At 47.9% G+C, this 11,454-nt stretch overlaps 1 protein-coding gene across 3 annotated transcripts in view; it reads left to right on the top strand.

Annotated features, from left to right (window-relative positions):
* Positions 1-11,454, top strand: part of NDE1 (nudE neurodevelopment protein 1) — a 28,375-nt gene continuing 16,921 nt past the window's right edge. For all 3 annotated transcript variants that reach the window (XM_074346295.1, XM_074346294.1, XM_074346296.1), the window contains exons 1-3: positions 1-132; positions 6,729-6,854; positions 7,868-8,021. In XM_074346295.1, coding sequence (XP_074202396.1) covers positions 6,772-6,854; positions 7,868-8,021 — 237 coding nt within the window. In that variant the 5' untranslated portion in view covers positions 1-132; positions 6,729-6,771. The remainder of the gene's footprint in view (positions 133-6,728; positions 6,855-7,867; positions 8,022-11,454) is intronic.

The raw sequence follows: 11,454 nt of genomic DNA, 5'->3' as shown, positions 1-11,454 counted from the left end.
CGTGGCGCGGCAGCCAATGGGCGGCGCCCGAAGCGAGCGCGGGGGCGGGGGAGGTGGCCGGAGGCACGGGCCTCGCTGCCCCCTGCTGCCGCCGCCGCCGCCGCCGGTCCGGTCCTCGCACCCTGAGCTCTGGTAAGTGCGGAGCTGCGGTCCCTGGGTGGGGGCTACCCGAGGACTGCCACTTCCACCGCCACGGCCGCCGGAAAACTACTCTGGCCGCCTGGCGCCCGCCGCGCTCTCGGGACCCCCGGCCGCCGCCGTGCCGAGACCCTGCCGCGCCCCTAGCTTGCGCGTCGCTTCGCCGGCGTTGGGCTCGAAAATAGCGCTTTCCCGGAGCCACCCTTCCTAACTTTGTGCCTTCTCACCCTTGTGTCTCTCGCTCCTGGCTCCTCACCTTGCCAACTTTCTCTTTTTGCACTTGCCTCTCCGACCCGGCTGCCCTCCCCTTCCTCCTTGACTTCTCAGTCCTTCTGTCCTCCTCGTCCTGGGTGCCCGCAGTCCGGCTGCTCTGCCCTCCTATTCCCTCCCACCTCGCCTCCCCTCCTGGACTCCTCTATACTTTCTTCTCGCTCTGTTTTCTGCCCCTTAGTCCTCGCCATCCCCTTTTCCCCTGCTGCCCCCACCTCCCCCTCATTCCCTGTAGCCTCCCCCCCCCCCCCCCCCCGCCCACCACTTCTCTCCTACTTCCCTACCCAGCTTCTACCCTCAGTGCAGGCCTCTTTCCAGAGCTCTTCCTTGGCACTTCCCTCCCTTTGGGAACGTGTTTGGAACAGTCTTCTTCCCTCCGCTTTTCTCAGATCTCTGTTGCAGGACGGTTCAGATTTCCCCTGACAGCACTTTGGGAGAGGATTGAATAAAGGATGAAAACGCTAATTCTACAGCTTGAATGCGGTGGCTGGGCTTACGTGCCTCTCTGAGGTCATAGGATACGCCGCCATCACCTTGACACTGCTTTTTGGGAAGCTACAGTATCTTCTCCAGTCATCTCAAGTTCTCTGTCTCCTGAGGGCCTGACCTTCCCTGGTTTCTTCGTCCAGGGTTGTACCAGGCTGTGCCTCTCTCCTCTCTCAGCCTGAGACCCCTTTTAACTTCAATCGTAAAGAAGTGGCCTTTGCAGCACGCGCTGGATAGAAATTTGTCATTTTCTATGCTAGTTTCGTTCATGTATTGTAGGATAGGATGGCGTTTTAGGACATGGGTAGGGTGCTTTGAAGAATAATTGGATGCTAGCGACTCCCAGAGCCACTTGTTACCTGACACCCCACCCCACCCCTCATTGCTGTTTAACCACTTTTGAAACATACATCTTTTTTCTTAGTGTCTTTTGTATCAGATTGGATACAGATGAGCTATGTCCCTAAAGTGGCAGAGGCCTCTGATTGGTATATTTTACCCCATTTTGGATAATAGTTTCTTAACTTGGCTTGTTCTGTTAAGATGTTATTTTTGTTTCCAAAGTGTGTTCTTTTGCTTTCAAATATGTGAGCCCAGATTACACTCCCCTTCCTCACAAGGTAATTTCCTATTATCGTACTATTGTTTGCACCTCGCCCTGATGTAGGTGCTTTTTGTCTGCCTGGCTCAACAGTGCCTAGCCCTTAGTAGGTGTTGGGAAATGAGTGAAAAGGAATGGAGGAGGGGGAGCCAAAGTAGAAAAAAACTCCTTCCTTGGTATCTTGGTTCAATAGAATAAAATTATCCTTGGACAATAGCTTTTCTGGGTTTTTTTGGTCCAAGTTTAAGCTTCTTAAAATTTCAAAAGCAATATATGCTTACTGTAAAAAACAAAACAAAACAATGTATCAGGTACAAGTTCTCATCTCAGTGCTTGTCAATCCTGGTACATCCATCTCGATCCTGTTTGTGTACACAGAGGGAGATACATTTGCAAACAAAACTGGCATTCTTTCTTAACATATGAACCTTTTTCCATATTGGTATTAATTAATTCTTCGTAACAACGATGTGATTTCCCAATCAGTCCTCTGTTGACAGTTGTTTCTCCAGTTTTCCACATCAGTCAATGAGGGTGTACACCCATGAGCATATGTCCTTGCATGCCTAGTGAGGATTTTTGTAGGTAGATCATTACAGACTCTGAAAATGCAGGGACAGAAGCCAGACTTGCTGACTCTTGACTGATTTTACCCCAGTGCTGTCACTTCTGCAAAATGCAAAGCCTACCTCATAACGTTGCCATAGGAGCATGTGCCGACTTTTGGCAGCTTCTTTCTCTCCCTCCCTGCCCCTTCCCTCTCCCAGGTGTTCTGATTGGGAAGGTTTGGGGTTGGGGCGGAGAAGAGCTGTGAGTTAATTCCTGATGATTTATACGTGTGTATTGCTGCTGACGCGCCGTGCTGACTTACTTCACTAAGGAAAGCTGAGAAAGATGGCTTTGTTTTTTTCTAGAGTTTTGAAATCAAAGGTGTGTGTCTCAAGTGTGCTTTCAGACTTTCCTCTTAAGTTTGATTGTGATAAACACGCCAAAACAAAACAAGAAAACTTGCTGAAACAAGAGTAAGAGTTAGTAGTAGTAGAGTAAGAGTAGATCTCATTTATCCAAGATAAAAATTAACGCTGCTCGAACCACTCGATCCCAGTTTGTTCTTGCGTGCTGTAGCACATACATTTGAGGTGCCTGTCAGTTTGTCCACAGAGCTGCTGGGACACAAGGGCATGATACTATATTGAGAAGGCGAGGTAGGATGCCATATCCCTTTGCCCAGAGGCAATAAATGCATGCAGTGTCCATTTTTAAGATAATGGGTATAAAGGTGTGTATACTGTCACCAAGCATTAACATCTGCCTGCCACAGTACTTTTTGAAAGACCTTGTGGACCAAAGAGTGAATCTGCCCTCCCGTCAGCCTTTTTGTAACCCCAGGCAGACTTTGAATTTGAATTCAGAGACTCCCTTGCACTGGGTTCTGGTTTGCCCCTGTCACTCCCTTGCACCTATGGAGATGGCCCAGGCATACAGTGTTTCTGCTCCAGCTTCCGCTCCTAAGAAACCGAATGATTGTCTTGCCTACCAGCCTCTTACACCTGAACAGCATAAGAGGATCAAGTTGTTTGGAAATAATGTGTTAAATGCCTAGCATGCCGCAAATAGGTGATGATAAGAGGGGGACCTTTGCGAGTCATCCTACTTGCTATCTGTGGTGGAGAATAATATACATTAGAACTTCCTGAGACATTTTCAGATGGCAAAAAAAAAAAAAGGTCTTAGATTTTTAAGATTGCTGTTTCATAAAGTGAAGTTCAGATGTTACTTCTCTCCTCTTAGCCCAAGCATAGTTTTCCTCTTCCCTAAGGATGTTTTTAAAAATGCAGGGGTTGTAATTAGAGCCTCTTCCCCAGTGGAAGTGCCTCCTAAAACATCTCAAATTCATTCCTTTCCTGAAGCTTCAGTTTAAACCTCACTGGCCATGATAACAGTGTTTTAAGGAGCCGTTTTCTAAAATTGTCTAAATATGTCATAAGACTGCAGGATGAACGCCATTAAGCTCCAGTAACTGTATCATACTCCTTATGATGTAAACCGGGGGAGGGGGCCATTTCCAACGTGGCACTCTATCCTCCAGCCCCTTCCCATTAATGAGATGCCACTTAGGTGCTGAGGGAATGAAAGGTTTTCCCCATCCTGTTAAGTGCCTTAGGGATTTACAGATATAAACTGTAAACTAGCCTTCAGAGGGTCTCTTGCTGCTTGCTTTTTCTTAACCTCATATCCCCATCAATCTCTATCTTCCCCCGTGTGCCTTTATTCCATGAGTATTTATTGAATGCCTTTTGTATGCCAGGCACTGTTCAAGGCTTTGGGGATAAAAAAGCCAGATGGTGAAGGTCCCTGTACTCAACAGCTGATGTTCTGGTGGGGGGGGGAGGGGGAAGATAAAAACAAAACTCATAAAGTGATAAAGCAGGTGTTAATAGGATAGTGAAGGTCTGGAGGAGATATTTGGTGAGATATTCAGATAAGGTCTCTCTGGGAAAGGCATTTCAGCTGAGATATGAATGGCAGGAAGGAAATCCGGGCAGAGAGCTGAGGGAAGAGCATTCTAGGCAGCGAGAACAGCCAGTGCAAAGGCCCTGAGGCAGAAGCAAGCTTGATGTGCTCAAGGAACCGAAAGAAGGCAGTGTGGCTACAGTATAAAAGAGGGAGAGGTAGGGGTGTAAGAAATGTTTAGAGAGGTAGGCAAGGACTAATTTATGTTGAACTTGGATATGATGTTTTTCCATGATCTTTTTCCAAACAGCAGCAAAGTCAGCGTATATTTGTGGTTCCTAGTTCCTCACTTTCTTGCCCTCTTGTATGTAGACTTCCTCCCATGCTGTGCCATTGAGACTGTCCTCAGTACTATCACTAATGGCCACACAGCACTCAGTTACAGTTGCATAGGCTCGGGGCTCTGGACACTATGAACATTGGTTTGGTGACTACATACTAGATGAGATCTGGGCTCATTACAGCCTATGGCTTGAGCAGGGACTACCCTCACCCGTCACCGTGGTAATTACTGTTCTTTACACTCTAGGTACTCTGTCCTTTTTACTTTCAGTAAACAAGATCCTTCACTGTAAATATTAATCAGGCCTCTCTTGTGGCAGAAATCCAACCCTAACTGGTACAACCAAGAAAGGGAGTTGATTATCTTTCATAACTTAAATCAGGTATGACTAGGTACAGGTGTCCAAACGATACCGTCAGGACCCAGTCTCTCCACTTCTTGGCTCTGCTTTCCTTTGGCTTCATTCCCAGGCAGGCTTCTCCCTTACGATAGCAAGATGACCACAATGGATGGACCCTCATAGAAAGAGAATTTCCTTTTTTCCCCCCAGCTTTATGAAGATATAACTGACATATAACATTGTGTAAGCTCAAGGTGTACCACATGATAGTTTGGTCCATGTATATATTGTGAAATAATTACTACAACAAGGTTAGTTAACACCTCCAGAGGGTTTTCTTTCTTGATAGTTCTGCAAAAGGCCTGGGCCTGACGCTCGTCAGCTCAGCTTGGGTTAGGTCCACCCCTAAGCCAGTCATTGGTTTAGCTTGGATTAGGCCCACCCCTGAGCCAGTTACTGATGCTGGAGGTATTGGTTAGTAGTCATGTGCCTTCTCCCAGATGTAAAAGGTGATATTGGGTCCATCTGAGCCCCATGGCATGAATGTAGGGTTGGTTTCCTCAAGGGGATATTGGGGCACCGTTAGAGGAAGATGGACGAAGGAACGCTGGATTGGGTGGAAAAAATCAAATTAACAGATTTCTACTCTGTCTAGCTTCTCTGCTTCAATCAAGCTTTCAGAGAAACTCTGTTCCCCAGAAGAGGGTAGGTGGAGGCATGGCATGTTTTCTCTGAATTAGGGAAGGGAGAGAAGATGTGACCACAAGTCCTAACAAAATAAGAGTTATCAGCAAGTGCTGTGCTCAGATATAGGCATCATTGTTCACTTTCTACCGGGAATCCAGAAGTTGGTGATGTGTCTGTGCCAACGTTGACATACGTAGCAGAATGATTTGTATTTTTAGCCAGAAATACAGCTTGTTAGTCATGTCTCGCAGAGTGAGGAGTTGTCCCCAAAGACAGAACAGTGAGTTCACTTGAGGGAAAGAAGGGACTTTGGAGAGAGCTCATTTGGATTCCTGATGATCTTTGGACAAGCTCAGAGTCTTAAATAAATTGAGAAAATAAGCTATTACATTGAGAGGTGCTATCAGCAGGGAGTCCATAGACTGATAACTGTTAATAGAAATTCATTCCCTAACCTCTGCTCTAGATAGCTCAGTCCTCAGAGCCAAGGCCCCCTTATCACCACTCCCTCTGGCGACTGTCTAATTTGTGTCCTTTTGTTCTCGTACCCAGTTCTCCAAAATCCCATCTGCTTCCTCTTCCTCACCTCCCAGTTACTCCTCCACCCAGTTTATCCCTCCTCCCTGCTCCACTATGTTGAAACCACTCTTGCTCGCATCATCCATGGCTGACATTTCGTTAAGTCTCGTGGGTATTTTCCAGTCCTGTCCTACCAGCTTCTCTGTTGCATCTCAGATACTGTGGACACTCCCTTCTTTCCTTGGAAACCACCTGCTCCCAGGACAGCTCTCTCTTCTGGTTCACTTCCCTCTCACTGGGTTTCTCCACTGTCTCCTTCCAGTCCTGTGTCTTTCTTTGCCCGCCTTTCAAACACTGGCACCCCTCAGAGTTCCATAAATAGGCCTCATTAGATTCTCCCGTCGTTCTGGCACAAGAAAAAGGGAAGAACCAGTTACAAACTCATGACTCTTAAATTTGCATCGCTAACCCAGACTTCACTCCCAAGGTTCAGATCCAGTGTTGCATCCCCGTGTATCATAGGCACGTCCAACGACAAGTGTCCGAAACTGGGTTCATTATCCCCTCGCCCTAAAGGCTTTCCTTCTGATAGTCTCCATCACTGGTGATGGGGATGGTGGTGACACCTGGCTGCCTAAGTTAGACCCCCTGAGCTGTCCTCCCCTACTCTCCCTCCAAACGTATTAAATCAGCAAATCCCAGTAGATTTCTCCAGCCATGGAATGTAATGTACGGGTGGACTCTATTTGGTCTGGGATTACTTTTAGTTTTTTGGCAATGTTTTTTGCCAAATTTAATTCAGCGTGAAGTTCAGGATTTTTTTTCTCCCCTCATTAAAGATCAGCTATTTAACCAGATGTGGGTAGTAATTTTAAACCTTTCTCTCCTAGACATCATGCCACAAGAAGAGTAATCTCTTCCCTTGCTTCCACAATGGAGGACTCGGGAAAGACCTTCAGCTCTGAGGAGGAAGAAGCTAACTACTGGAAAGATCTGGCTATGACCTACAAGCAGAGGTCAGTTCTCCAAAGCTCCCCGTGCGCTTTCTTCCCACCATGACGGCAGCAGCCATTCGTTGTAGGCCTACTACGTGACAAGCACTATGAGGGCTTAGTCTACATGATCTCAGTTAAATCTCAACATTACCCCGCGAAGAAACCATTCTCACCCCACTTTACACATGAGGAAACTGAGCCTTAGTGAAAGCAAGTAACTTGCCCAAGGGCATGCAGCAGAGCTGGAGTCTGAACCCCGAAGCTTAGGGCCCTGAGCAAACTGCTCTGCTACTTCCTGTCGTATTTTCTGGCGGAGTTTTATCAGCTCCCAGATGCTGTATCCGGTCCGCCCTTCGTGTGTGGAGAAAGAACGTCCTCCTAGGGCTAGCAAAATGAGTTGTTACAGATTTTTCAATTCGAGCCCAGTGTTGCAGCGCCCATATCTGGCAGCTGTGTGTGTGCTTAACATTGTTTCTTTTTATTTCTCATGGATTCTTATAATCTCCGCATGGAGGTCTTAGTCCCGTTCCTCTAATTTCTTTATCCTTAGTTTGATTTAAGGATAATTCAGGCTTGGTGTTTAAAAAATACATATATCCTTTGAGTTTTAAGGGTTGAGAAACTAGAACTGGGTGTTTAGGCTGTGGGGCAGGGACACATTACAGTAGTGTGATAAGTGAACATTTGTATCATGTCCAATTTCTCCTTACAAATAAATCCACAGAGAATACATAATCCAAAGTGTATTTATTACACGTTGGGCTCCAAAAATACAGGTGGAAGGAATAAGTGAAGAGTGAATTGGTTAAGAGAGGGCTGTGGAGCCTGGTACGTCTGGGTGCGGGTCCAAGGTCTGTTTCTTCTTTGACCTTGAGACAAGTCACTTGTCTGCACCTCATCTTCTCATCTGTGTAATGAGGACAGTGATAGTTTCGACCTCAAAAGGGAGTTGAATAAAGAGCTGATCCACGTGTAACACTCAGCAGCGTGTGAGCGCTCCGCACGTCGTCAGCTGACATCTGGGGATTTTGTAGGGCAGAGAACACGCAGGAGGAGCTCCGAGAATTCCAGGAGGGCAGCCGAGAGTATGAAGCTGAATTGGAGACACAGCTGCAGCAGATCGAAACCAGGAACAGGGACCTCCTGTCCGAGAATAACCGCCTTCGCATGGAGCTGGAAACCATCAAGGTGAGGGGGCGAAAGGAGACGCACGCAGGTGTTGGGGGCTTCCAGCATGTGACTGGAAAAGGGAGCCCCACAGATGTGGTCCCAGGCTGGCCAGTGTGTGTGGCGCTTGGACACTTTATGCCCCGAAGGAGGCACTCTGTGAGAGCCTAGTCTCACGCATGTCCCATGGCCATTCTTGGCTGTTATGACGCTCCCATGAGGCACGTGGAGGGTAGACCTTTCTAGAGTGTGGAATGTCACTGTGGAGAATTGCTGATCGTTATTTTATGAGGCCCAGGGTTATGCTGTCCAGTATGGTAGCCCCTTGTTGTGTGTGGTTACTGACATTTAATTAAAATAAATCAAAATTCAATTCCTCGATTGTACTAGCCACATTTCGAGTGCTCAGTAGCCGCGTGTCTCTGGTGGGTATCTTTGTGGGACAGAGAGGCTGTAGAACGTTTCCATCGTTGTAGAAAGTTCTGCTGGACGGTACTGCTTCCTCCGCCTGGGCACTGTTGACGTTAGAAGCCACATAATTCTCGGGAAAATTGTAGGGTTTTTAACAGCATCCCTCGTCTCCACCCACTAGATGCCAGTAGCACACTCTCCCCCGGGTTGTGACAACTGAAAATATCTGCAGACATTGTCAAGTGTCTGGAGAACCACTGCTGCAGGGCGAAGGCTGCCTTTCGGACACTGCTGGGCTTAGCAGGTGATCATTAAGTATAACGCTGGGCCCTTAGAGCCTAAGGCTCAGCCCTTGTCGCCAGGCCTGGACCTGCCCCGCCCTGAGAGTCTCAGTAAGTCTGGGTGGCGCCCTGGCATGTTTGCATGTCTTTTGTTTTTTTAAACAAAGCTCCTCATATAAATTTGGATGAGCTGCTGGAAAGAGCCAAGGCCTTGCAATGTGAGCCCAGGGGTAGGTGTGCTAGACAGCGGGAGGAGATGTGCCCTTTGGCCTCTGGAAGCTTCGTGAGGAAGACAAACGTAACAGCTGAAGCACTTAGGGAAAGGGTGCTCGGTCACGTCGTACTGACCATGAGATCATTCTGGGAGCGATGTGCATGGGCTGGACACAGGGTCATGGAGGAGCTGGGGGGGTTGAGCTGGTGTTTGAAGTGGTGGTTGTGTGTGTCTTTCTGTCTGTCTAGCCAGCAGTTTGGTGCACAGGGGTTTGATGGTGAGTTAATCTGGACCTGCCATAGGCAGGAGCAAGAATGAGTGTCCAGTGGACCTGGGGAATCTGGCTTTACTGGCACACAAGGAAAAGTGGGACCAACAAATGGATTGGGACTGAGGGATGGGAGTAGTAGAGGAAAAACCCCACAGACCCTGGAAGCTGCACTGTGGACTTCAGGTTTTTGTGTTGTAGACCACAGAGCCCAGACTGGCCATCCACAGGTCAGTCTGGCATGTAGATGTTGTTTGTTTTAAGCCTTTAGTGGTTTTCCAGGAAACATCTGTGTATCCACTACCTAGGCTCTACCAATCATCTTTGCCATTCTTGCCCTTTATTACATATCTATCCATCCATAAGTCTGTCTTACTTTCCAGTGCGTCTCAGAGTGAATCGCAGACATCTGTACCCTTCCCTGTAAATACGCAGCAGGCTGTTAACTAGAGGTGGGGGTTTGCCTACAGTTTATTTTTCAACAGTAAAATTTATATCTTTAGTGTTTTTAAAAGATACTTGGTATCGGCATTCAAAGTTGTGAGGCTTCCTTTAAAAACCTGGATTTCCGACTTCCTTTGCTCTCCCTTTGCCTTTGATCTTCCTTTGGTGGGTCTGGCCACACCAGGCCTGCCTTCTGCACACCAGCAAAAAGCCAGGTTGTGGTTGCTTCGACAGAACAAGCCTTCTGCACTTTGCCCCGGTCCCCACTACTGTCCTTCCCTCCCCGTCTGTGATCCTAGGGGCTGAGTGTCATTTGCTCCTTAACGCCTGACCCACTTCACTCATTTTGTTAACAGCCTGACCCCTGCCTTGGGCACTGGGGAATCGTCATAGCTCTTACACTGAAGGGGACTTGGGCAGGGGAAGCTGTGTGGAAGCAAGACTAGTGGTCTGAGCCACAGTCTGCAGAGGGCAGGAGGACCTCCACAGATGTTGAATAAATACCAAGCAGGTGCTAAGTAATTAACCGCTTCAAAACTGAGCCCTTGAACCAGCAGAAGACCTCTTCATTGCAACCACATGCCAGATGCCTGAGATGTGGGTGTAGAGAAGGGGAGGAAATAGAACTATCTTGGAATAAAGAACTGCCACCAGCACGTATTTCTCAGTCCCCTAAGAGAAATGTCTTCAGCTGAGTTGAACTTCTAGACAACTGGCTTATTCATCGCAAGATGAATAAAAAAAAAAGCTTGTAAGGGATCAAACAGAGCATCTATTGATGCCTCCATCAGCTGACAGCTTATTATAATTAGCTCCAAATGAAAGTGTAGCAGCTTTTCATGTCCCCAAGTTCAAAGGACATCATTTGAATCTTTACACTGGTGAACAAGCCCTCAAGTTAACTGTGTCATCTTGGAACCTGTGTTTGAATTTAGGCTAACCACCTAGGCTCCCGTCCCCTCCTGTATTATTTAGGGAAGCACCCAAGTAAAGGGTGTGAGGTGATCAGAGCCCTGCCTGGGAATTCGCCCATGCCTGGGCCGGGTCTGCCCCTGCTTGTCTGAGTGGAGGTGCTTCCTGTGCTCACAGCCAGGAAACGGAGCCCAGAGGGGACTGAGCAGTGTGAGGATGTGACGCCCCTCCCTGTCCTCACCCTGTAAATAATCTGCTCATTCTGCGGACCTTCTCCTCTCAGTGGCTCTTGCCACGCCTGTCTGGCCCGGGCACCATTACATCACTCCCCTGTGCTTCCAGACTGTTTCCAGCAACAGCTTTGTTTGCTCAGCGGAGTAAAGAAGAGGAGTGGGTGCTGCTGAAACATTTCAGGGTACAAACGTGCTGCCATGTCAGCATCCCAGAGGAGAGCCATCATCATGTGTGTGCTGGTCATGATGATCAGTGTTACAGTTTTTTTAAAATAAACTATCATGCCCTTTAAAAAAAAAAAAAGATGACAAGTTGGCCCGTCTCTTAACTTTCTAATTAGACTTGGGCCTTTCCCAAGTGAGTGTGGGACGTATTTTCTTTCATGTTTATAGATGAAGGGAAGGTGCTAAGGGTGTTCGGTGACAAAAAGTAATTTGAAAGAGGAGCCAGAACAGGAGTGAGCGTGAGTGCGTGTGAGTCAGTGTGTCTTTGCGAGTGTGATCAGGGGGCTGTTGGGGGCAGTTTGGCACTGCGGTTCTGAGAGCCCGAGCCCAGGTGAGCGGGTTGGATCTTGGCTCAGTCATTTGCTTCCGGTTGACTGTGGGCTGAAGAAGTGACAGCTCAGTTCCCACGGCTCTGAAGTGGCACTAAATGAGGCGACGTGAGTCGTGCCCTGAGCCCAGAGGCAGA

Source organism: Camelus bactrianus, chromosome 18, assembly GCF_048773025.1.
Source record: "Camelus bactrianus isolate YW-2024 breed Bactrian camel chromosome 18, ASM4877302v1, whole genome shotgun sequence".
In the NCBI taxonomy this organism is placed as follows: Eukaryota; Metazoa; Chordata; class Mammalia; order Artiodactyla; family Camelidae; genus Camelus; species Camelus bactrianus.
This window is presented reverse-complemented; position numbering and strand designations above follow the sequence as displayed.